Source organism: Phyllopteryx taeniolatus, chromosome 7 (assembly GCF_024500385.1).
Source record: "Phyllopteryx taeniolatus isolate TA_2022b chromosome 7, UOR_Ptae_1.2, whole genome shotgun sequence".
Lineage (NCBI taxonomy): Eukaryota > Metazoa > Chordata > Actinopteri > Syngnathiformes > Syngnathidae > Phyllopteryx > Phyllopteryx taeniolatus.
The window spans coordinates 31,082,823-31,108,101 of NC_084508.1; the positions used below are offsets into that span (position 1 = coordinate 31,082,823).

The following is a 25,279-nucleotide window of genomic DNA, read 5'->3' on the forward strand; positions in this document are numbered from 1 at the left end:
ATCCCTGTAACAAATGTTTCATTATGTGATTGTTGAGAACACTAATATTTGCAATGTGGCATTCGTGTTGTGGGGTGAAACATTTCATCTGGTTCACTTGACAACAGATTCAACATTATGCATTCAAATGTGCAGAAATACAGTCACTAGTGGCATTCATGTAAAGTTCTTAAAACATTTATATCACATTCAAATCCATTAAAGATTGTGGTTGGTTAATCCAGAGTTGCAGTGGCTCCCTGTCACCTCTGGGTGTCGCTGTTGCTCTGTCCAAACTCACAGCCCGGATGGGCAAGTCACTACAGGTAGCGGGAGAGAGAAGTCTTTGTTAATGAGGCTCTCCTGGCTGGAAGTTAATTGTCTCACTTTGATGCGCCTGGCTTGTAATTCACTTAGCGTCTGTGTGTGAAGTTGAATCTCGCAACTCCGTGGTCGTCTACCTCGGCGGGGAGAGCGGCCGTAGCCCGAGACTGAGGTGCTGGGTGTCATCTTTTAATGGCGTGTCCGTTACACCGGACATGTCACCCATTGAGCGTGTTTGGGATGCTCTGGATCGGCATATACGACAGCGTGTTCCAGTTCCTGCCTATATCCAGCACCTTCGCAGAGCCATTGAAGAGGAATGGACCAACATTCCACAGGCCACAATCAACAACCTGATCAACTCTATGCAAAAGATGTGTTGCACTGCGTGAGGCAAATGGTGGTCACACCAGATACCGACTGGTTTTCTGACCCCCCAGAATAAAGCAAAACTGCACATTTCAGAGTGGCCTTTTATTGTGGCCAGCCTAAGGCACACCTGTGCAATCATCAAACTGTCCAATCAGCATCTTGATATGCCACACCTGTGAGGTGGGATGGATTATCTAAAGGAGAAAAGCGCACTAACAGATTTGTGAACAATATTTGAGGGAAATTGCCTTATGTGTATGTAGAAAAAGTTTTAGATGAGGCCAGCTCATGAAAAATGGGAGCAAAAACAAAAGTGTTACATATATTTTTCAGTGTAGTACAAGAAGACCACGCCTTCAGTTTCCATCCTGTTACTTTAGAACAATGTTCTATAGTTAGACATTTCATTGGGTTTCTACACTTACTGGCAACACTATAAGTTATACAGCAAGTGTAAGTTGCACAGAAGCGGAAACAATAGTGACTGTCTTTGTGAACAAGGACAGGAAAGAATGTGGAGCTTGTGCATATACTTATTGCATTTACTGGTCAAAAAACCCTACTCAGTTGGGGACCTTTCATCCTTGATTTTTTTTTAACTGTTAAAAAAAAAAATGGTCACAGAATGTCCTCAGGCAGAGCTACGTGGTGGTCGGGGTGGCAGCAGCCACCCCAGACTGAAACCCAGCCACCCTACCGGCGGCCACCCAGTTTGTGCCGCATCCATAATCTCTGCAGGATAAAAGGAATCCTCAAGACTATCGAGGCATTCAGGAAAGAAATGAGCGGCATGTGTCAAGAATTTTGTCAGCTGCAGGTCAAGCGTTATCCAACAGGATAGTGACCCAATACAAACAGCTAAAAATTGCAACCAGGATAACAGGATAAGTGATAGATTTTTTATAAGTACTGTTTTTTTGACATCTTTTCTTCATCAGGATGTGAAACCACAGTGATTATTTCCATGATATTAATCATTTTGTCTCTCTTGCAGGAAATCTTCCACCAGGCTGTTGAATTCTTCGGGAAACCTCAGATGTAGATTGTGTTTTCCGTCTGGCATCAGATGTAATCTAAATTTGAAAAGGGAACAGTAGCACAATGCCTTCTACTACACCATAATGGGCTATGACAGGTTTTTCTGATATTGTTACACAGTCTCACCGTGATCCCTGGATATGGTTGAGGAGGAAGTATGGGTGGCAGGTGGGCACAATAGGATCTTTCTCTCCATGAATGATCAGAGTCGGACATCTGATCAGAGGCAGAAGGTCAATGCAGATGTTTCCTAAAGATAAGACATTTTAAAAAAAATAAAATTAGATTTTTAGATGTGTGCTGAATACATTCAGATTAAAATATGCATATCATAGCCATTCTCTACAGATTGAAATGCAAATCACTGGATAAAATGTGGACAGTATTAGGTTTCAAAATCGAAACACTTCTGTTGGAATTCTGAAATAGAGGTGAAACCAGATGTTTACATATATATGACTTAATTCCTTTTTATTTACATCTTACACAATGTCTCAATTTCATTGGAATTGGGGTTTGTATTTTGTGAAGTACACCAATCCCTCCTATAACAAACAACCCCACAACATGATGCTGCCACCCCCAAATTTCATAGTTGGGATGGTGTTCTCAGGCTTGTGAGCTTCCCCCTTTTTCCTCCAAAAGTAACGATGCTCATTTTGGCCAAACAGTTCAATTTTAGTTTTGTCAGACCACAGGATGTCTTTGTTTGTGCATTTGCAAACTTTCTGGATGTTTCTTTTGGCGTAATGGCTTCTTCCTGGCAGAGTGCCCAGTACTCGTTTCACTGTGGCTAATAACGCACACTTACCAGCTTCAGCCAGCATCTTCACAAGGTTTTTTGCTTCTGTCCTTGGATTTTTATCCACAATTCAGACCAAAGCACCTTATCTCTGGGACACAGAACCAGTCTCCTTCCTGAGCGGTATGATGGCTGAACATTCTCATGGTGCTTACATTAATTCATTCAGTCGTCTTCCGTTCCGCTTATCATGACTAGGGTCGCTGGCGTGCTGGAGTCTATCCCAGCTAACTCTGGGCGAGAGGCGGGGTACACCCTGAACTGGTCGCCAGCCAATTGGTGTTTACACTTGTTTACAATTGTTTGAACAGATGGATGTTGCACCTTCAGGCATCTGGAAATTCCAACCAAAGATGAACCAGAATTGTGCAAGTCCACAATGCTCTTCCTGATAGCTTGGTTGATTTCTATTGACTTTCCAATGATGTTACACAAAGAAGTTGTGTGTATCAGGTGTGCCTATAGTTCAAATACATCCACAGGTAGGTCACTAACTCAAATATTGTCAATAAACCTATCACAAGCTTGCAAAGAAATTATGTCATCTGGGTTTTCCCAAATTGTTCGAAGGCACTGCGATTGGCTGGCGACCAGTTCACGGTGTACCCCACCTCTCCCCGAAGATAGTTGGGATAGGCTCCAGCACACCCTCGACCCTAGTGATGATAAGCGACGCGGAAGATGAATGAATGTTCAAAGGCATCGTGATCTTACTGTATTTAAACTTCTGGCTTTGAAAAAAGTAATGAAAAACTGTCGGAAAATAATCCCCTCATTATTCAGGCATTTACCAAATGGAAATAATTTTGGTAATCCTAATTGACATAAAACAGGAAACGTTTCTAGTTTCAATTGTATTGAATGAAAATATGGCAAGATTAAAGACAGAAAAGCAATAAAATGGTGCATATTTGCATGACATCCGGGGAATGCAATGACATGCACTGATCTATTAACTAGCATATAGTTAATAAATCATTTTTGAGTGTTTCAGCTCAGAAATAGAATCACTCAGCAATTTACAATTTTTACTGTTTTCAGCTAACAACTAAATCACCTTGAGGTCTGTGGGCAAACTGTTCGATCCCATTCACCCAGGCCTCCCATGTTTTAGCAAAGACCTCTGCTCCATACACCTCCTCCATCGGCGCCCTCATCCTTGTGCTCCATTTGGACACATCACAGACGGCTTGATGGCCCCAGAGAACCGCATGCACACACATGCAAGACAATACAATGTCAAAAAGAAATCTTGACGATCGGAATTAAGAGTGAAATGTAGTGTTCATTTACATTTGTAAATGTCAAGGTCTTGTTGTGATACAAACGCATTGGATCCCCATATAACCATCTTGTTGATTAACGCTGGGTTCTTTGCAGCAGCAATTAGGGCTGCGATGCCGCCATCACTCCACCCCAGCAGAGAGAACTTGACAAACCCCAATGTCTAAAAGGAAAAATGTTATGGAGAGATGATCACTGGTAAGTGAATACACTGAAAAAGGAATTCACAGTGCCTTGCGAGAGTGTTCACGCCCTTGGCATTTTACCCATTTTGTTACATTACAACCTCTGAATGGTTTATCTGAACTTTTTTTTGATGGCTCTGCGCAAAATAAATTTTGAAGTAAAATGAGAAATATATATATATATAAAAAAAAATGTTTGAAAATTTACATGTACATATGTATTCATCCCCTTGTAATGAAGCCCCTAAAAAGCTCTAATGCAACCAATTACCTTCAAAAGCATATAAGGTTAGCCACCAGGCCCTCGCCATTGAGCTCGACCTCCAGATCCGGCTCCAGAGGGGGGATTGTATCAGGGGTCCGGAGTCATACTTTGTCAAATCCTTCAACTAGGACCTGTTCCCATGTGTGACCCTACCAGGGCTGTAAATCCAACAACAATTTAAATCCTGGGATCAGTGGGACACACAAATCCCTCCACTATGTTAGGGTGATGGCTCAAGGAGGATATGCACTACTCACAATAAGAATTTCAGGATGAAACTAAAATGCACTATAACCTTTACAGGTAATAACAATTTGATCAAACTTCAGAATGCGCATGTCCAATTGTTCAATGTTTCATTACTTTTTGCACAACTTGCTGTTCTCTAACAAGGAGCTGAAGGGCAAAATTCACAAAGGGGTTTGATCGACCACTAAATTTCCAAGGAGGCCCATTTCTATGATTTTCTGTGAATCTTTAAGTCTCTCTCTATCTCTGTTGCAACCTACTAATGACTTTGACACTCTAATCTCATGGGGAACCTTCCCTAAGTGAAAATCCTGTTGGAAGTCTCACGGAGAGAGGTACTGTTGATCAATTGTTACAGTAAGTGTCATCTTGGTCTCATAATGTCGAAATATGAATAGCATGATAAAAAGCCTGTTTAAATACAAATTCTAATTGAACCAGGAAAGTTGACTGAGGACTTCATTCTTGCCACAGTCACTTGAGACTTGCTTGAAACTTGAGACTGATGACTTGCACATACAGTATGTGACATATACAATGCAGACCCTCTGCTACCTACCCTCATAAGATCCACAGCATCCCTTGCATCATTTTCAAAGAAGTCAAGAGGAAAGTCTCTGTCTGGAGGTCGCGATAGTCCATAACCACGTGGATCCCAGCCTACTACTGTAAAAACATCCTTGTTCAAAGACTTGAGCTGGGGTTGAAAGTCTGTCTTAGTGTTTCCTGTTGTGTAAATAATAACAAACCAACAAACAAAAACAGGTTTTAAGAAAGTTTTCTTATTTTATTTTTTACTTGTCCTGTTCAGCTGCTTGGTCATGCAGAATGGTGGCTCTGTTTGCCTTTGCTGGGACAGTTTTCCTCTTAACAGGGTAGTTTGAGATACAATACTTACAGCTTCCTATATGGTTTTGTGTTGTGATTGATACTTACAGTGGGTACGGAAAGTATTCAGACCCCCTTAAATTTTTTTACGCAATTAATGTACACACAACACCCCATATTGACAGAAAAAACCTGAATTGTTGAATTTTTTGCAGATTTATTAAAAAAGAACAACTGAAGTATCACACATCCATAAGTATTCAGACCCTTTGCTCAGTATTTAGTAGAAGCACCCTTTTGAGCTAATACAGCCTTTTTAGGAATGATGCAAAAAGTTTTTCACACCTGGATTTGGGGATCATCTGCCATTCCTCCTTGCACATCCTCCAGTTCTGTCAGGTTGGATGGTGAACGTTGGTGGACAGCCATTTTCAGGTCTCTCCAGAGATGCTCAATTGGGTTTAAGTCAGGCCACTGGCTGCGCCATTCGAGAACAGTCAGTTTTTCTGAAGCCACTCCTTCATTATTTTAGCTGTGTGCTTAGGGTGATTCCCAACCAGTGTGCCGTGAGCGCTCTTCAGGTGTGCCGTGGGAAATATCACATTTTACTTAATTGCTCAAAAATGTATTTATTTCCAAGAAATAATGTATCTTTATTCATCTATTTATGCCAGTGAGGCAAAGTGACAGACAACAAATAAATGCTCTTCTATTAGATGGCAGGAAGTACATACAGCAATAAATGTATCCACTTTTTATGACATTTTTGTTTGTTGGTGTGCCGTGAGATTTTTCAATTGTAAAATATGTGGCTTCACTCCAGAAAGGTTGGAAATCACTGGCTTAGGGTCATTATCTTGTTGGAAGGTGAACCTTCAGCCCAGTCTGAGATCCTGAGCACTCTGGAGAAGGTTTTCGTCCAGGATATCGCTGTACTTGACCGCATTCATCTTTCCTTCGATTGCAACCAGTCGTCCTGTCCCTACAGATAAAAACACCCCGACAGCATGATACTCCCCCCAACATGCTTCACTGTTGGGACTGTATTGGACAGGCGATGTGCCTGGTTATCTCCACACATACCGCTTAGAATTAAGGCCAAACAGTTCTATCTTGGTCTCATCAGACCAGCGAATCTTATTTCTCACCATCTTGGAGTCCTTCAGGTGTCTTTTTTTTTTAAAGCAAACTCCATGTGGGCTCTCATGTGTCTTGCACTGAGGAGAGGCTTCCGTCGGGCCACTCTGCCATAAAGCCCCGACTGGTGGAGGCTCTTAGGAACCTTAAGTACAGCAGAAATTTTTTTGTAACCTTGGCCAGATCTGTGCCTTGCCACAATTCTGTCTCTGAGCTCTTCAGGCAGTTCCTTTGACCTCGTGATTCTCATTTGCTCTGACATGCACTGTGAGCTGTAAGGTCTTATTTAGACAGCTGTGTGGCTTTCCTAATCAAGTCCAGTCAGTATAATCAAACACAGCTGGACTCCAGATGGTGTCGAACCATCTCAAGGATGAGCAGAAGAAATGGACAGCACCCAAGTTAAATATATGAGTGTCACAGCAAAGGGTTTGAATACTTATGCCTGTCCTGTGTGATATTTCAGTTTTTCGTTTTTAATAAATATGCAAATATTTCAACAATTTCTTTTTACAACAAGGTTTGAGAAGTCCCAGAGAGAAAAGAGAGAAAAAAAGAATAAATATAATCACGATAGCAGAATAACTAATATATTACTATTATAACCTAAGAAGAAGAATAGAAGAAGAATCATCTTTTATTGTCATGAACATGCATGCATGCACACGAAATTTGTTCTCTGCATTTAACCCATCACAGTGAACACATACACATGTTAGTGGAACACACTGGAGCAGGGGGCAGCTGAAGCGCCCGGGGAGCATTTCGGGGTATCAGTGTCTTGCTCAAGGACACCACAGCCGTGAGTCCGGGGGATGTTGGCAGATGGTCCAGTCGGGGTTTTGAACCTAGGTCCCCCACGGTGGCAGGCGATGATCTTAACCATTGGGCCACGGCTGCCCGTATTGGGCCACGGCTGCCTAAGACAAACTTGTGAGTTTTACTTAGCATTTTTTTTATCTCAATACTTTAATATTTATTGTATCTTAATTTTATTCTGCTTTATCTCACTTTAATATTTATTGTATCTTAATTGTATTCTGCTTTTTTAATTTTAGGTTTGTTATTTATGTTTTTATCATTTCAGTCTATACATTTTTAGGTTTGGTATAATATCTTTTAGTAATATTTTACTGCTTCCAGTGTTTTCTCAGAGGGAGCCCTCTGCACTGGGAGCTGTGATGGGCAGTGGTCGTGATCCTGCCTCTTGGGGTCCCCAGTCGCTGTGGGTGCAGGCTTCATCCTGGTGGCCTTTGACTGGGGCCTACGGTCCAGTCCTGGAGCAGACAGCTCTCTGAGATGGCGTTTCCTCACCTGGATGCTCTGTACTCAGCCTCAGGTTATTAGGTCATTACGGTATTATTATTAACCTGTATGTGTGTGCGTGTCTGTGTCCTTGTGGACAATTGGAGGGTGGGTATGATTTATCTTTATACTGTTTTTAATTAAGTGAAGTGATTAGTGTTGCATTTTTTACATATAAAAAGCGGTTACGAGTAACGTTTGATTGATTGCTTGATTGATTAGGCAAACATCTGCCACCATTTAGAGTGACTATGATTAACCCCAAATAAAGTGCAGGTGTTCTAGTAGGCTTTTCTTGACATTGTTTTGCGTTTAAGCTAAGCAGGAATTTGAATGTGATTGGTTAATTCGGAACACAGCCACATCTCCAGTTATATGAGTGCACACACTTGTCCAACAACATTATCTCAGTTGTTCATTTCTACTTCTTCTACTATATATCTTGAAAATATATATTTTTTTCCAAACGAGTTATGCAAATTATAGGTCACATTAATTGTGGAATAAGTTTTGAAATGATTTGTCTTGGTCTCATTTTTCAATATCACAGAAACCTGTTTGAACAGGTGTTGCTGTTGACTTTTTATACACCACTGGACTACATTTTGAGCCATGTTGGATGTACTGTACCTAGAGCACCAGGAAGCAACACCACTGCATGTTTCCCTGTGCCTGTCTTCTCATAGTAAAGATCCACTCCATTAACATTTTGCCTGCCACAAGTCAGTGAGGAGCTGCAGAAAAATCAATGAGTAGACATAGTCAAAGTGATGAAAACCTTATTATGTTATGCAGTCACAAGAAAATGTAAACATACAAAACTGTATTATTCAAGTTAGATAAATTTGAAATAATCGCTTACTTTATAACACAATTATTGTATTGTTGATCATTTCACTTTAGGTACATAGAAAATTTGGGTGCCATGAAAATAAATGTAAATGTGAATTAATTATGTACTGTGTTTAGACGACAGCACAGTGGTTGCATAGTTATGAGGTTTGGGTTTCAAATCCCGTCTGAAGCTGTCATGTGTGGAGATTGCATGTACTCTGCTTGCTTGTGTGGGTTTCCTCCAGATACTCACTCCCACATTTAAAAAAAATATGTAGGTTAAGTTCATTGAAGGCTAGTGCCATGGGAAATTATCTAATTTCACTTAAAGGGAACCCCGATTCTAACGACAAATACAGTACTTCTTACAATACAACCACTGACCTCTACTTTTGAAATACAGTGTTACATATTTATGAATTATTCTTTTAACTTGTAAAAACAGTTTTTGTTTGTGGCGGCTGTTTTTGCGTGTGCAAAGCATTCTGGGATTGATGACGTATAATGGTTGCTGTTGGCCGCCGTACATTGCTGCCCTCTCTCATCTTATATTAGACAAATGTTTAAACTTGAATGGCACATTTGTATTCATATATCCATCCATTCTCAACACTGCTTATTCTGTTCAGGGTCGTGGGACGCTCTAGCCTATCCCAGCTGACTTCGGGCAAAAGGCGGACTACACCCTGAACTGGTCACTAGTCAGTCACAGGGCACATACAGACACAGACAACCATTCGCACTCACATTCACACTGTCACTGAGTGGGAACCCTCTCAAACAGTAAAGCGGATCAGTCCAATTAGCTCCAACAATCTTGTTTTTCCTACTTTTCCATATAGCCAATTTAGCACTTGCAAACATAAAATTCATTAACACCACAGTTTTCTTTCTTTTTCTGGAATAAGTTGGTCCAAAAATAAAAAGATGGAAAGAGAAAACCTCTCCCAACCCCTCCACCCACTCCTTTAACATTTTAAACCAGCCAACTGGGGACATAGAAGCACTAAGTGGTCCAATGTCTCTGGGTGTAAACAAAATGGACAACCTTCCCCAACCTTCCCCAGTGCTAGGGTCAAAGTGAGCTCTGTATCTGTTCGTATTCCATGTATAATCCTCCATCGGATGCCACCCATCTGTTTTTCAACAGGAGGTTTATACAGGACCCACCAGCTTCCTTTTGGGGAAAATTCCGAACCAAACACCTCTGTCCACCTCGTCTCTCTGACTCAAGTGAGCGATCCATTGTTCAGCACCTTTGCACAACTCTCATACAGCTGCTTTCCACTACAAGAGCTGAAGTTCCCAAGTTTTGGAGTTTTTAGGGACAGTACGATTCCACATTGCTCCCTCCATTCCCCACCAGCAGGAATCACGCCAAGAGGAGGAAAAACGTACTCGGCCCCCTCACTCCACTGGTGAGCTAAATCACTGTTCCGTATAAAGTCCTGGTGTTTTTCTGACAGCGACTGCCACACCTCCTTCACCAGACCCTGTAGAACCCGGTTGGAGTGGACACCAGTCTTCTCAGCCAGTGTCTCTGGGGATGTCCTCATTAGGTGTCCCATCTTCACAATCCCTGCCTCCCTGAAAGTGCTTCTCATTGTGTCAGACAAAAAGGCACTCAAAGGTAGAAAACAACCTGTTATTGAATAGTGGCTCTTCAAACAACCATAATCCAGGCTCTGCAGAGGCTCGAGTAAAATCCAACGTCTGCCAAGCATCAAGGACAGAGCTGTAAAAAGGTGACAGTCCATCCAAACCGGAGCTAGAGGACAGCAGAAACAGATGTTTGTCATAACCTAGCCGTCCGGCCCTCCGGAGCAGCAGACAAGCGACGGCTGACCAGCAGATTGAGTATTTGTACAACAGCGTCTGTGCCGTCTGTAAACGAAAACCAGCCATCCTGGAGGCAATGTCTATAAGGCCCTGCCCCCTTCCGTCACAGGGAGATACAGGACTGACACTCTCATCCTGTGATGACCAGACCAGAAAAAGTCCACCAGCATCTTCTGTAGCTGTTTAATCAGTCCTGGTGGGGGTGCTAACACCTGAAGTCTGTGCCACAAAAGAGAGGCGACGAGATTGTTTACAATCAGAGTTCTTCCCCTGTAGGACAGCTGAGGTAGCAACCATTTCCATCTAGACAACTTAGCTTGCACTTTTCCCAGCACTCCCTCCCAATTTTTAGCAACCATCTTGTCGTCACCCAAATAAATCCCCAGAATTCTCAACCCACTATTTCCCCATGTAAGGCCACCAGGGAGACCATACGCAGTCGCCTGTGTTGGATTACCAACCCAGCATGCCTCACTCTTTTCCCAATTTACCTTAGCTGAGGAAGCCTTTTCACACAGCGTTAGACTTTCTCTCAGTGCCTCCATGTCCCCATGTCCCTGGACCATTACAGTCATGTCATCAGCATATGCTGACACGACTATGGGAAGGCTATAAGTCATCTCTGGCAGACATAGACCTTTCAAAGTTTTTCTAAGTCTCAACAGGAGAGGCTCGATAGCAAAACTATACAATAGTCCCGAAATAGGACAGCATTGTCTAATCCCTCTCCCGACCACGACTGGTCTGCTCAGTCCTCCCCCAACCTTAACTACACAACATGCACTCTCATACAGGAGTCTCACCCATGATACAAAATGCTCCCCAACTCCAAATCCGCGCAATGTGGAAAATAAGAACGAAAGATCCACCTGATCAAATGCTTATCCTGATCAATAGAAATAATGCCTACATCAACACCGTATGCCTTGCACACATCAAAAATATCTCTCATTAAAAATAAATTGTCCAACAAAGATCTGCCAGGGATGCAGTACGACTGATCTTCACCAATTACAATGTCCATATAAACTTTTAGTCTATTTGCCAAAACTTTGGATAAAATCTTATAGTCCGTACATAGTAAGGCAACAGGTCTCCAATTCTTGAGCAAAGTTAAATCCCCCTTTTTTGGCAGAAGAGAGATCACCGCACGCCGACAGGAAGCTGGAAGAGTCCCTCTCCCAAAGGAGTCCTTGAAAACCTCCAATAAGTCAATCCCAATTATATTCCAGAAGTGTTTATAGAAATCTGCTGGTATTCCATCCAAACCTGGGGCCTTACCAGAGGTCAACTGGGTCACCGCAGTAGTCAATTCCTTCAGAGTAATGTCAGAACCCAAGACATCTTGTACATCAGATCCCAGCTGAGGGACACCCTGAAGTAGTAGCCTTTCCATCGCACCTTTCTGCCTCAAACAGGTTGGAGTAGAAATCCACCGCTAGCCTTCTCATTTCTGCAGAATCTGAAGTCAGCGTCCCATCAGGCCACTGTAGGCAAACCATTTGTTTCCTCTGTCCAAAAGATCTCTCCAGGTTAAAAAAGAAGGAGGTGGGTGCATCGATGTCCCTCAGTGTGGTAAAACGTGACCGGACCAGAGCTCCTTTCGCCTTCTCTTGAAGAAAACAAGTCAACTGCTGTCTTTTTTTATTTAACTGCTCGGTATTTTCAGCAGCCACACTCTCCAAAACCTCAATGTCCTCTTCTAGTTTCTCTATAGCCTTCCTAGTATTAATACTAGAGAAGGATGCGTACTGTTGGCAAAACACTTTCACTTGACTTTTTCCTACCTCCCACCACTGAATTAAGGAGGGAAAAAACTCTTTCTTGGCTCTCCAATTGCTCCAAAACAATTTAAAATTTTCACAAAAAACTAAATCATGTAAAAATTTTACATTAAAATGCCAGAATGATTTCAGCTTGTCCATGTGGAGCTCCTGTCCTATTCTATCTAAAGCGGGATCGGTGCAACAGTTCCAGTCCCCCCCAACTAAAACACATTCTCCTTTATCACAGTTGTCCAAATTTTCCTTTAGTACTTTGAATAAACTCAAACGGTCCCGCCCGCAATTTGGTGCATATACATTCACAAATTTAAACATAATATTTTGGATTTCTGCTTTAACCATTACAATCCTCCCTGCAACTATTTCTGTGATCGCTAAAACATTAACACTAAGAGTGGGACTAAATAATATACCGACCCCCGCACTAAGATTAGAGCCATGACTGAGAACGTACTGACCGCCCCAACATAACCCCCAGTCCGTTTCATTTAAATTATCACTGTGTGTTTCTTGCAACATAGCGATATCTATTCTTTTTTGTTTTAGGATTTCTAACACTAGCGCCCTCTTCTGTGCATTTCTACCCCCGTTAATATTTAAGGATGCAACACGTAAAGAATTCATATTAATAAAAGAGAGAGAAAAAAACAACCAGCCAAAAGCCAACAGCAGAGAAAACACCCAGTGTTGTAGTTCCATTCCTAATTTAATAATCAACTTTCAATTTTTTCTGTCTTTTACCACATGAAATTTTCCTAGCAGCAGTCACATGCTTCCTCAGGCGATATCTCTTCTTGTCATCAAGCAAGTCTGTTCCTACCACCTTTTGTAGGGTACTCACAGTCTTCACAAACTTTCTAACATCTGGAAAATATTCTTGTACATCAACCGTTTTACCGAATGTATCCGCCAAAAACTAATCTAATTCTTTCAAAGGGTATAAATCCTTACTCTGGGAAACGCTGTCAGCAATTGAAGCACCATCAGAGTCACCATTAGTCTCCAGCCCCATAGCCTGGCTACCATCACCATGCTGAACCTGGTCTACTATATCATCATCAGTGTTTACCCTGTCAGCAGCCTTCAGCTGCTGTCTCACATCACTAGCCTGTGCCATTTTCATCCGATCAACAATACTATTCTGTTCTATAATTTGCATGTCATTCTTACTTTCATCATTCTCAATAATAGCACGTTGTCCCTCTACCTTCGCCGCCACCGATCCACAGCTTTCAGCAAGGGGTACCTCCGCCGTCGAGACGGCATTCACACTCATAGGGCCCACTCCAACGGAGTCAGGCTCAGCCGTCCGCTCCTCAACGTCAACGACCCCGTCCACAACCGGACCTGCCTGGGCGTGATCCTCGGGGCTATCAACAACAGCAGGTCTCACTGTAGCATTGTTATGCGGGCACGCCACCCGTTTATGACCAACATCTCCACACTCAAAACATTTGATGCTTCCCGAGCTTGCATACACCATATACATTCCTTCCTCATGACGAACACGGAAAGAAACATCCAACGTCTGCGTCTGAGAGTCTAAAAACATGAAAACCTGTCGTCTAAAAGACTGAACATGCTTCAGTTTTTCATTTTTGCATCCTAACCCAACATTACGAAATCCGCCAGCAAACTTACCAAACCGCTTAAGCTCCCGTTCCAGCGCCTCGTTCGAAATAAACGGAGGGACGCCCGAAACAGTGATCCGTGTTGACGGTACGGCCAGCGGGGAAACTGGGATAAACCACCGTGAAGCTAGGCTGTGGCACAATCCGCACGCCGTGCCTCAGAGACGGTGGCGTCTCAGGCGGCGCCATCCTCGCCACGAGGCACGGACAAAACCTTACGAAAAAAAAAACCTAACCTCTATTAATACACAAAAGCCTACACCGTTAAGATACAATAATCACACTGTGAGAAAACATGTATTTACATAAATATACAAATTTTTTCTTCCAACTCTCCCTCACACTTCTCTGAAACACACCAACACAGAAGAAGAAGAAGAAGAAGAAAATCACCCTTATTGTCATTAACATGCATGCATGCGCGCAAAATGTGTTCTCTACATTTTACTCATCACAGTGAACACACACACTCGTTAGTGGAATACACTGGAGCAGGGGGCAGCTGAAGTGCCCCAGGAGCAGTTTGGGGTATCAGTGTCTTGTTGGCGGATGGTCCGGTCGGGGTCTTGAACCTAAGCACCCCACGGTGGCAGGAGATGAGCTTAACAATTGGGCTATGGCTGCAAACAGTAATGCTTTAAGAGGCAATAAACTGCCAATCAAGTTTTCAGTTAAGAAAATTCAAAGTAACAATGACAACACAAGTATATCAAAACAACCCGTTTTGTTTTGATGTGTACTACTTTTTAAAAGTCTGCAGCCTTTCTTAAAATGCTGCTTTGTCAACATGTTCGACAGCTACTCTTTGCAATACTAATGCTATACTGTATAATGTGAGCATACATGCGCCATATTCACATTTGTATTTGCATTGTTGGGCAAAGGGTTCCATAATTGCAAGCTGACGGGAAACAAGAGATGTCCCACTGTGTTTTTTTGTTCCCAGCTGAAGAAATTGGGTGGGATGGTTGTATTTAAAATGGATTATGTCACCGAGGTTTTAAGTTGTGTTGTCTTTGTTGAGACTTTATATAAACTCGACATCGCAGCTTGTTGGTGTTAGCGGGATGGCCGCATTCATCTGGCTTGAATCCAAAATGTTCCCACATTGTTGCGGCGGTGTTAGGCTTTGGAATTAATCTATTTATGCCGCAGAATTTCCGATAACTGTAGCTGCTGGCTCGCCGTCAGAAAACTTAGCGTCGTGTACACGAGGGCCCGCATTTCATATGCACCCACGCACGACCACAAGCACTTCACTATCTCTTATTGGTTTAGAGACGACGATGAAATCCATCGTGTGTCTGCTTTCAAGTTGCGGAAATGTTTTTTTCTTACTCAAATGACTGGGCAGCTCTACACGCGCCCTTTGTCCCCCCCCTCCCCCTTTCTGTTTCATTTGCTATTTCGTCTTGCGGCAGGGCCGGCCCATCGGCCCACCGAGGGTATCCCTGGTCTCCCCGTACCCCAGTGTGCCCTTGACCACAGGTGAGGGTAGGAACATAGATTGATCGGTAAATTGAGGGCTTTGGCTCTTGGCTCAGCTCCTCCTTCACCACGATAGACCGATTCAGAGTCCGCATCACTGCAGACGCTGCACTGACCCACCTGTCAATCTCCCGCTCCATTCTTCCGTCACTCACGAACAAGACCCTGCTTCACCATGTTTGCTTTGGACTCTGTGCTCCATTATTTGACCTTAGACTGTGGATCTCAGAGCCCTACTGGGTCCATATTACATTAGCATTTCTTTCATGTATTCAGGGCCTAAACTATTTAGTGATTTATAGACCAGTAGCAGAACTTTAAAATCTATTCTAAAACTGACTGGGAGCCAGTGTAGAGACTTTAGAATTGGAGTAATATGCTCTGACCTCTTTGTTTTTGTCAGAACATTCATTAACAGAATCTGTGACAAAGGGCAGCCTTGGCGGAGTCCAACTCTCACTGGAAACAAATCTGACGCACTGCCGGCAATGCGGACCAAACCTTGACACCAGTCGTACAGGGACCGAATAGCCCGTATCAAGGAGTCTGGTACCCCATACTCCCGGAGCACCCCCGAAAGGACTCCCAGAGGGAAACGGTCGAACTCCTTCTACAAGTCCATAAAACACATGTAGACTGGTTGGGCGAACTCTCATGCACCTTCCAGAACCCTGCTAAGTGTGTAGAGCTGGTCCACTGTTCCATGGCCAGGACAAAAACTACACTGCTCCTCCTAAATCTGAAACAGAAGCTTTCCCTCACATTGAAACTACATTTCTGGGTTTTAACTGTGCTGCCGCGCCGACTCAAGCCATATGAATAGTATATAAAGCATCAGATATTATGTTTTACATCAATACTTAACTATATTCATTATTTGTAATGTTCCTGTGGATGAAAAAAGCAAAGCTTGTGTACCCAGCGAACGTTCAAATGATTGGTGTCAGCAAGACTAACACTTGCTTTTATTTTCGCCCCAAGTCCTCATTTCAGAAACCCACTTGTTTCTTAACTATTAATCAATCTTTTTATGGTTTCATAAATGTGATCAAGTATTAAGTGTACAGTGTTTACCACAGTATCCACTCAGAGTTTACAATGTAGCTGCACTATGAATGGCAATCTGACTGACGTATACTCGCCAATCACGGACCACAACCGTCATCTTTATTCTCAACTCTATTTTCATTGCTGGTTAATTCCTCTCTTTGCTCATGGCTTTGCGTTCATCGCTGGCGCGGCTGCTATTGTAGCTCATGCTAAAAACATCGGCCAAACTGGGCATATCGCCTTTTGACGTCACTTCCCAGTGACGCAAACAGAAAATGGCGACCGATGTTGACGTAACATTTCGTAAAAATATGTAAAGCTGGAAATGATTTGTCGTTAAGGTGTAGTTTATTGTTATGCTACATCAAAAGAGGTCATATAAACAAAACATGTCATTACAATCAGAGATATTTTTAAATTGTTTGAAAATCATTATTAATTACAAATATATCTTTGTTTATCCATCTGTGACAGCTAGAACAATTGAATGCTCTCTCAATAGATGGCACAAGGTACAATTAACATGTATCCACCTGTTTCTATTCATCCATCCATTTTCTGTACCGCTTCTCCTCACTAGGGTCGCGGGCGTGCTGGAGCCTATCCCAGCTATCTTCGGGCAGGAGGCGGGGTACACCCTGAACTGACTGATCGCCAGCCAATCGCAGGGCACATAGAAACAAACAACCATTCGCACTCACATTCACACCTACAGGCAATTTAGAGTCTTACCACCGTGCCGCCTTTCTATTCATAAAACCAAATAAGTAATGGCTTCCTGTGAACATATCACCTTTCAATTAAATTGGCCCATATTGCACAGTAAGTAAGTCTATTTGTGAGTCCATTGAGACGATATCATCATCATCATTATTTGAGTATTTACAGTTTTTGTGACACACTTGTTTGGTGGTGTGCCATGACCTTTTTCGAAGGTAAAATAGGTGCCTTGGCTCAATAAACTTAGGGTGAACACTACTTCTAATTCATTGTGTGAAGGTGCGCGTGAATGGTCGTTTGTCCACATATGCCCCAAGATTGGTTGGCGACCAGTCCAGGGTTTACCCCACCGCTTGCCAAAAGTCATCTCGGATAGGCTACAGCTCATGAGGACAACCGACATTTTACTGTTTACTGTGTTTTGCTTTCCTATGATTTTGGGGGAGGAAGAATGTCAAACAATGTTGTTACGTAACACGGGGAAATGAATATACAACAACATGAAATATACTGCGAGGTAAAGACTTAAATACAGTCATTTTCTATAACATTGTCATTAGATAGACGTATTAGTATTTTGCTTTTCCTTCATATTCCGTACATTGAGACACTGCACCATCTAGTGGACATAGAACTAATTTACACCCGAATCACTTCCGGCTCGTCATGACAGTAAAACATGGCGCGAGGGGCTTTTCCTTCTTTTTCAACCAACCCATTTCTCAAACACCGGTACATTTTGCAGTAGCAAATATTGACGTGTTACCAGTACGAGTGCCACGCGGTCGTCGTTCTCCTTAGGTTTCGCAGAGGTCCTGCACTTATTAAACACGTCGCCATTGGTGCTCTCGTCGTCTGAAGAGTTGAACAAAGTCTCCTCCTCCTCCTCATTTGCAATTTAAAGTGAAAGTACACCCGAAGCTTCACTATGGCGAAGTCACGTGTGGTTTTAGTTAGTTACTATTTAGTTCAAATAACTCATCTGGGAAGAAACCATGTCAACACATTCACGTACGTACAGTGTTTGTATTTGTCAAAAGCTGCAACATTAACTAAGTCAAATTTACCTGCACTATTTTAAGGTTGGCGCTAACTGGCTTCTTAACATTGGAGCAGTGTTGCAAATTGGACCCCTGGCACACCGCTTGGCGTTGAGCAACCTGAAGTTGGTCGGGGGTAAAGCTTTATTACTCTCCGAAGCGTCCGCTTAATCAAGTTTTTTTGTTGAGTTCCAGTGCAGCCTTCGGGATAGACTTTTTTTTTTTTTTTTCTTTTTTTTTTCTGGCTTTTCACGTACACCTGCTCTGAGAGTTCAGTGTTTTCATCAGTGTTGGTAGTAGCAGGCCTTCCGCTGTGTGCTTTGTCAATAACAGGTCCTGTTTCAAGAAACTTGCCATACTGGCGCTGAACTGCAGTCGGGGACTAAAAACTTCTTGCCAAGGCAACCGCAATGCCTAAGCTGTCGGAATGATACCTGAAACGGAATAGAAACAAACTTGAATGTGAATTTTGGGACAGTGTATATCAAAAAGGCCCTAGTAGTTGCTTCTGGAAAATTGTTCAGATCTTCACATAGGCTGCTTATTGTAAACGCCTCCACTGCATGCCAGTGCGTCTGAGCTGTGGCACCCTCTGAACCACACAACAGGAACACAACGCAACAACAATTGCGCTGGGTTAAAAATATCTTCGTGGAAGATGTAGCAGCATTTACTGGAAATAAAATGATATTAAATTAGCTCATTTTTTAGCACATGGTCATTGAGAATTGACACAAAGCATCTGAGACAACATTACAGCCATCAGCAATTCTAAAAAACAAAAAAAACAACAATTGTGATAGAGTCTATTGCTTATGCAACATTGAATGTGAGAAGATCCCTCTGTGGTCACCCATATCTGACATTATTGTTCATCTCCTTACGTATTGTACACTTTATTCTGTAAACTCGATCGACTCCACGTTTAGGCTTAATTTACGGTTAAATTACACCATTGTTATGTTTTCAAGATGAAGCAACATTTACTGGAAATGCAATGATAAATTGGATTCGTCAAAACTAACGATAAAAGTTTTTGGCATTGCAAAGTTGCAGTTTACTAACAAGCACCCTCGTAGTAATATAAATCTCCTTAAGGTGATGTTGTGGCTTGAGATGTGACAACTGTGGAGGTCAACCGAAAGCAGCAACTTCATAATTTCCCTCTGGATGTGAAGTGATGAAGAACTGGTTCAGTAAAATTACATCAGTGTTAATGAATTCATACATATTAATTGGGTTGCAAAAAGTGGGGCCCCGGACTGACACCCAATATTTGACCAATTTGTAGTCAAGCTCTCTTCTGCCCTCTTTGTGCGGTTGGAATGTAGCTGTCATCAGTCCCGTGACCCCCGAAAGGTCTAAATATAAACCTCCAAGCGGTGTTCTACTGTTTTGGTCACATTATCTCATCCCAAATCAACGTCGGGGCGTGCAGACACGTCAAAAGTTTTATGATCCCACTCGGGTCACGTTAAGAAGTCATCATTGGAGCCGTGAACGTGATGAGAAAAACAATGAAAGGCTCCTGCCGAATGATAAATTTGAGAAGGAAAACTCCAGATTGTTGTAATTGTAATTGAATTGCTTTTTGATCCATTTGGCAGACATGGGAAATGGAATAAATGAGGTCAGTTATAAAGAATTCAAACACTAATCACCACAACCAGCAAGGGTCTTTTTTTTCTGCACCATTAAATGTTTTGATTTTTTTCTATATTCCTGCAGGTCCTTCCAGATCTTTATCTGGGAAATCTGAAAGGAAAGTTATCTATTCGATGTCTTTTAATTCAATATTCCATCTAAGTATGATTTTGGGTGTATGTGGTATGAGGAAGCGTGCCAATTCTAATGAGGAACATGTTATGGTTTAAATTTGAGGATTTTTCAACAGTGAGTGTCCCACTGATGGTAAGGCGTGTTAAAGCAAAAACAGATTCTTGTCTAAACCAGATCTAAAAGGTATTTTCTGGCTTGCTGGCATGGATAGTATGATATGTTATCTACTGTCATTATTTACCGCCAACAAAGTAAATATTTGTTCATTTGTTTACTAAAATCCAAATAGTGCAGATTTAGCTTGTATCATGACTGCATTTATCCTTGTCTTGTTCAAGCTTGGAAAAGAGTCAGATATAAATTCAGGAACACCACATACATACACATCAGATAACTTCCATATTCAGTACCAGTAGTTTTGAGGTATTCAATGTGTTAACGTGACAGGTGTGGCTCAGAGAGGGGTCAGGGGTTTAGGTGGCATCTTCAACATTCTTCAAAGCCTGAGAAAAGGTACATCTGCCAAAGGTTGAAAAAGCTCAGCTTCCTTTTAAAGAACAAAATTTGATTAAAACATTTACTGATTCTTGCTTTAGGCCAATCTAGGAGACTCTTTTAGAAACATTGGTTTTCCGGTTTTTCTTTCAGTTCAAGACAAGACCAACATTTGGGGGCCATTTGCTCTGGAGACACGGTGTGTGTGTTGTTGGGCAGAAATAGCTATTCTTAGGTTAGACCCCATTCACAGTAATTGCTCATAAGAAGGTAGAAATTTATGTGATTTTCTGGTTTCCTTTACATCTGCAGATGGCCGTGACCAAGATCTGCTTACGCAGCACAACATCACCCACATCCTGTCCATCCATGACACAGCTGCACCTGTCTTAGAGGTGAATTGTCTTCTCTGGGTTGAGTAGCCCGTTCGACCTACTAGTGACCAATGCAGTCAGTCCATTGTTACTCTCAAATACCACTTTACTTCCGACACAATGTTCTTGCTGCCACGTTTTAAGGGGATGGGGTGCTTTGATGTCTTTTCCTGAAGTTTGAGTTCCTACCGTCGGTTTGGCAATGGTGTTTGATGGGGTTAAGATCAGGGTTCTGTGTGAGTCAATCAAGTTCTTACACACTAAATTAATCCACCATGCCTTTAGGGACTTTATTGTTGACTAGGGAATACGTAGTCGTTCTGGAACAAAAAGGGACCTTCTCTAAACCGGTGCCACAAAGTTGGAAGCGTGTAATAACAGTACTAATTGACAAATTAAGATTCAGTCTGATTTTGTTGTTGTTGCATTATTCAGACCCTTACATTGCTCAACGACTTGCTCTTGCTCTAAGTGTTTATATCCTAAATTATTATCCTTTTTTCCATTGTGACTTGTTTGCTGTCATACTAGAGTGACTCAAACTACGGGAGACAAATTTCTCACGTGTTTTTAACATACTTGGCCAATAAAGATGATTCTTATTCTGATTCTGATAACACATCATCCATTTTTGTTTTGAACAAGTTTAAAGAGTATCTTTTTTTGTGTAACACAGCTTTTTGAGATTTGTGGCGATGACTCGTTTTTTGTTTTGTTTTTCTTTTTAGCAAATAGGTAAATCGCATGGTTCATTTGCATCAACAACTTAATAACTTGACTAACGTACTTCTGGGAAAACAGCAACGTGGGTCCTCAGCGAGGACAGTTCTAAGTTCTAAGGTTCAGTACAATGTGGTTTTACTGTGTGTTATTTTGATTTAAAGATCCATTTGTGCATTCACAAACATGTTGAATTGGGTTATATTTTATAGAAGAATTACTTACTGGAGTCATGAGCTTGGTGATGATTCAAAAAAAAAAAAAAAAAAAAAAAAGATACAAAAGGCATTATTGATGATGGGTGATGATGAAGCGAGTCAAACAGTGCTCTTATGTAAAACGACATGGATTGGATCTTTGCATACATGCGAACGTGTCAACCACTGCTAAAGCTCAACCTGTCCCAAAGGGCTTCAGGGACTTTCTTAGCCACGGCATTAACTCAAGAAGGGACAACGCAGTTTCTGGGCCATGCATGTAAACATCGGCTGCCAGGTGCAAAAAATACCCATTGAGGCCCATATCATGATTTCATGACCTGCTACACCCGTGCTGAGCAGCATGGTCAGAGGGACAAGGTTTCAGGGGCTGTCTTTCGCCCTCCTTTATGAGGACATTAGTGGCTCTTGACAGATGACCAGATTTCACAGTGGTGTTAACAGTTACACTTTTTCGATAATATAAATCTTTGATCTACAGAAAATATACAGTAAAAGTCTTTACTAACTAGATGATCTAAACTTTTTCCTCCTCTTCAGGACATGACATATCTTTCTATAGCTGCAGCTGATGACAGGAAGCAAGACCTGTAAGTACAATATATTTTACAGGATACTAAGAGTTGAAAGAATAATTCATTTTCTTTGTGAAATGGAAATAGTCAATGGAAAATGAATTAACAAAGGGAGCCATTTTCAGAGTTGAAATCTGATGCATAACTACAGTTTTCGTCACAAATTTCCTCATTCAATGTATTGTGGTGCAATTATGTGGTGGACATTCACGGATTGAACATGGTACCCAGAATGCAAGTGTTATTTTGCAAACCAAGTCTAATTCATCAAGAAAAAGTACTATATTATAGTATTACTTTCTTTTTTCTATGCAGTAATTGTAATGTGATGTTTCTAGGATTCAGTTCTTCAAAGACAGCATCAGTTTTATCCAAAATTCAAGACTGAAAGGAGAAGGCTGTCTTGTCCACTGGTGAGTGCAAGCAAAAAGTGTGAAGTGTGTGGTAACAAGGCAAAAACATATTGCAGTAATCGTATGCTATATAGTAAACATATCTCATTTTCTATTTGGGATATTCTGGGAAATGGAAAACGGAGGAATCAAGCCCACTGTGACATGCGTGCGCCAGGCTTACTGCCAGCCACAACAAATTTTTTGTGTGCTCAAATATGTTTACAATGTGTTTAAAAAGTTAAAAGGTATTGTGTCAAAGGTGTGTGAGAGTTTTTTTTTTTTTTTTTTTAATGCTTAAAGTACATTTAAAAAAAAGTTTTTTGTATATGGTCTCTTTATATTGCATATTTTCACATGTGCATTGTAACTCCCGCTGAGAACAGGGGAGCAACTGTATTACCACAACTTTGGGGAATATAAAAAAAAATAAAAAATACAAATTCAACAACTTCCAATACCCAACTACAGCGTAAGCTTTTTTGTTTCAGTGTAGCAGGAGTGTCCCGTAGTGTGACACTTGTGTTGGCCTACATCATGACTGCGACAGGTCGGGGATGGGTGGATTCTCTGGCAGCGGTGAGGGCAGCCCGGCCATGTGCAGGCCCCAACCTGGGCTTCCTAAGGCAGCTGGAAGAGTTTGAGAACACAGAACTGAAAGAAGTAGGAACCACTTTGCACACTACATAATATATGCACACACAGACACACACACAGTGACTCTCTCTCTCTCTATATATATATATATAAATATATATATATATATATTAATATATATATATATATAATATATATAAATATATATATATATATAATATATAATATATAATATAATATAATATATTGTATAGGGCAATAGAGGAAATCAAATGCCGTGATATTGCCCAGAGGTTTAAATTAAAGATTACGATTCAGTTCAAATTAAGTGGGACATTTTTTACACACCATCAATCTCATGATTTGACATTTTCTTGGCCCTAAGTGTTAAAACAGCACGCAAGGCCAGTCAAGCATTTAACCAAGGAAATATGGACAGTACCTGTATATACAGTAACGTGTGGAGCGTCATGTGTATTTTGTAGTATTCTCTCCCCCCTACATGTCGACTAAATGTATGAGCAGTGCAGTATAATTAGAAAAACTACATAACTGCAGCTTATGAGCAGTTTTTTTTAATTTATTGTTTGTGAAATTGTTTAATGCACATTATCAGAGAATGTGATTTTTGATTTTTTTAATAAAGGATTCTACTCCAGATAATATTTTGTGCACATTTTTTAAGTATTTTTGTAGAATAAATAGAATGATTCATCCATTTATGATTCTTTATATATAGAATAATATATCACATAGATAGATAGACAGACAGAATAGATTTGAGTTGTATACAAATGAAACAATATACATCTAAATACATTTATCGTGTATGAAATGTGGATTGCTGCTTATGTGTAGAGATTCCGCTAAAATGATTTTGTATCATATTTAAAAAAAAAAAAAAACTACATTATGATTACTGTTGTTTTGTTGAATTCACCATCTTTTCAATGTAATCATAATAATTGTAACCTGCTCATATCTTATGGACACTTCTCTCTGATGTGATGTTTCAAAGCATATCAGATCATTTAAGAGCCTTCTTAGATGTTTCACAATATATCTGCATTTTTTTGATTAAATCTCTTGATAATCCAGAAAAAAAATACAGTATTTTCAAAGTCTGTGTGATTACTTGTCAGTCATTGTCTTTAGAAGTAAAAAAATAACGTTGCCATAGGTGAGAAATAAAAATCTATCCATCCATTTTCCATACCGCTTATCCTCACCAGGGTGGCGGGCGTGCTAGAGCCTAACCCAGCGTGGATTGTTTCTTGAGGGACAGAAATGGACCCCCTATTTTATTACTGAAATATACATCTAATATTATACAGTACTTTATATCATCCCAAGTCAGTCTCCCAAATTCAAAGCAGTTGAAGCTACTAACAGTTATGTGGATGAGAAAACATTCCTCCATTCTGATATAGCATGGCTTTTGTGCTCATTATTTAAAATCATATTTCAATGATAACGTGTTTGATTTATGTCCATATTGTTGCTTTTTGAAAAAAAAAATTGGTTTCAGATAATTGACGTTGCACATGTGTGGGTGCGGACGCCAGCAGGGGTTTCCCGCACCGTGTGTCACATTGAAATAAACATTTATATTCACTCAACAAGTAATCTAATTATTTGTGTGTTTCTACTTCTTACTGAATCCGAATCAAAGCGTGAAATCAATATTCAATCAAAACCCAATCGCAACCTAAAGAACTCAAATCGAATTGTGAGTTTCTCAATATTTAATTTCTCGTGAGGCAAGACTGTGCACTAGTTGTGGTAGTACCACAGCTGATACTAGTGCACAGTTTTGCCTCAGCCTCACTTGTAACGTGTTCTACTAGCACACCCAAGTCGTTCTACAAGTGAGGACAACGGGCGTACTAGTACATGGACAAATTAGCAAAAAAACATTGTATTTAACAAAATAAGCAGGCACGGAGAGAACCCGGCTCCTCAGAACTGTGAGGCA

The 25,279-nt window shown here is 41.1% G+C and overlaps 2 protein-coding genes across 5 annotated transcripts; one reads left to right on the forward strand and one right to left on the reverse strand.

Moving 5' to 3' along the window:
* Positions 1-1,560: 1,560 nt before the first annotated feature.
* bphl (biphenyl hydrolase like) lies at positions 1,561-17,997 on the reverse strand. 2 transcript variants are annotated; one of them, XM_061779885.1, is made up of 7 exons: positions 17,881-17,997; positions 8,399-8,502; positions 5,058-5,164; positions 3,809-3,962; positions 3,573-3,704; positions 1,840-1,963; positions 1,561-1,748 (listed from the first exon to the last, which is right to left on the reverse strand). In XM_061779885.1, exons 1-7 carry the CDS (start codon positions 17,952-17,954, stop codon positions 1,646-1,648), a joined length of 798 nt encoding a protein of 265 aa, XP_061635869.1. In that variant the 5' UTR covers positions 17,955-17,997; the 3' UTR covers positions 1,561-1,645. The 2 variants fall into 2 exon arrangements, with proteins under 2 accessions (XP_061635869.1, XP_061635868.1); XM_061779884.1 differs by having other exon boundaries at positions 5,058-5,224.
* On the forward strand, positions 17,889-23,434 carry LOC133481024 (dual specificity protein phosphatase 22-B-like). Of its 3 annotated transcripts, none has more exons than XM_061779889.1 (5): positions 17,889-18,125; positions 20,741-20,823; positions 22,281-22,330; positions 22,654-22,728; positions 23,207-23,262. In XM_061779889.1, exons 1-5 carry the CDS (start codon positions 18,110-18,112, stop codon positions 23,217-23,219), a joined length of 237 nt encoding a protein of 78 aa, XP_061635873.1. In that variant the 5' UTR covers positions 17,889-18,109; the 3' UTR covers positions 23,220-23,262. The 3 variants fall into 3 exon arrangements, with proteins under 3 accessions (XP_061635873.1, XP_061635870.1, XP_061635872.1); XM_061779886.1 differs by having other exon boundaries at positions 17,896-18,125; positions 23,199-23,434; XM_061779888.1 differs by having other exon boundaries at positions 17,896-18,125; positions 23,204-23,338.
* Positions 23,435-25,279: the final 1,845 nt, after the last annotated feature.

What these genes read in the sequence shown, in the direction of transcription:
- LOC133481024 (XM_061779886.1), top strand. An exon ending in GATGACAGGAAGCAAGACCT is followed by an intron (nt 22,331 to 22,653) that starts GTAAGTACAATA and finishes TGATGTTTCTAG; the next exon opens with GATTCAGTTCTTCAAAGACA. An exon ending in GAAGGCTGTCTTGTCCACTG is followed by an intron (nt 22,729 to 23,198) that starts GTGAGTGCAAGC and finishes TTTTTGTTTCAG; the next exon opens with TGTAGCAGGAGTGTCCCGTA.
- bphl (XM_061779884.1), bottom strand. Translation starts at nt 17,954, where the DNA reads ATGGCGACGTGTTTAATAAGTGCAGGACCTCTGCGAAACCTAAGGAGA. An exon ending in AGACCTTGACATTTACAAAT is followed by an intron (nt 3,705 to 3,808) that starts GTAAATGAACAC and finishes GGGGCCATCAAG; the next exon opens with CCGTCTGTGATGTGTCCAAA. An exon ending in AACCATATCCAGGGATCACG is followed by an intron (nt 1,749 to 1,839) that starts GTGAGACTGTGT and finishes TTTCAAATTTAG; the next exon opens with ATTACATCTGATGCCAGACG.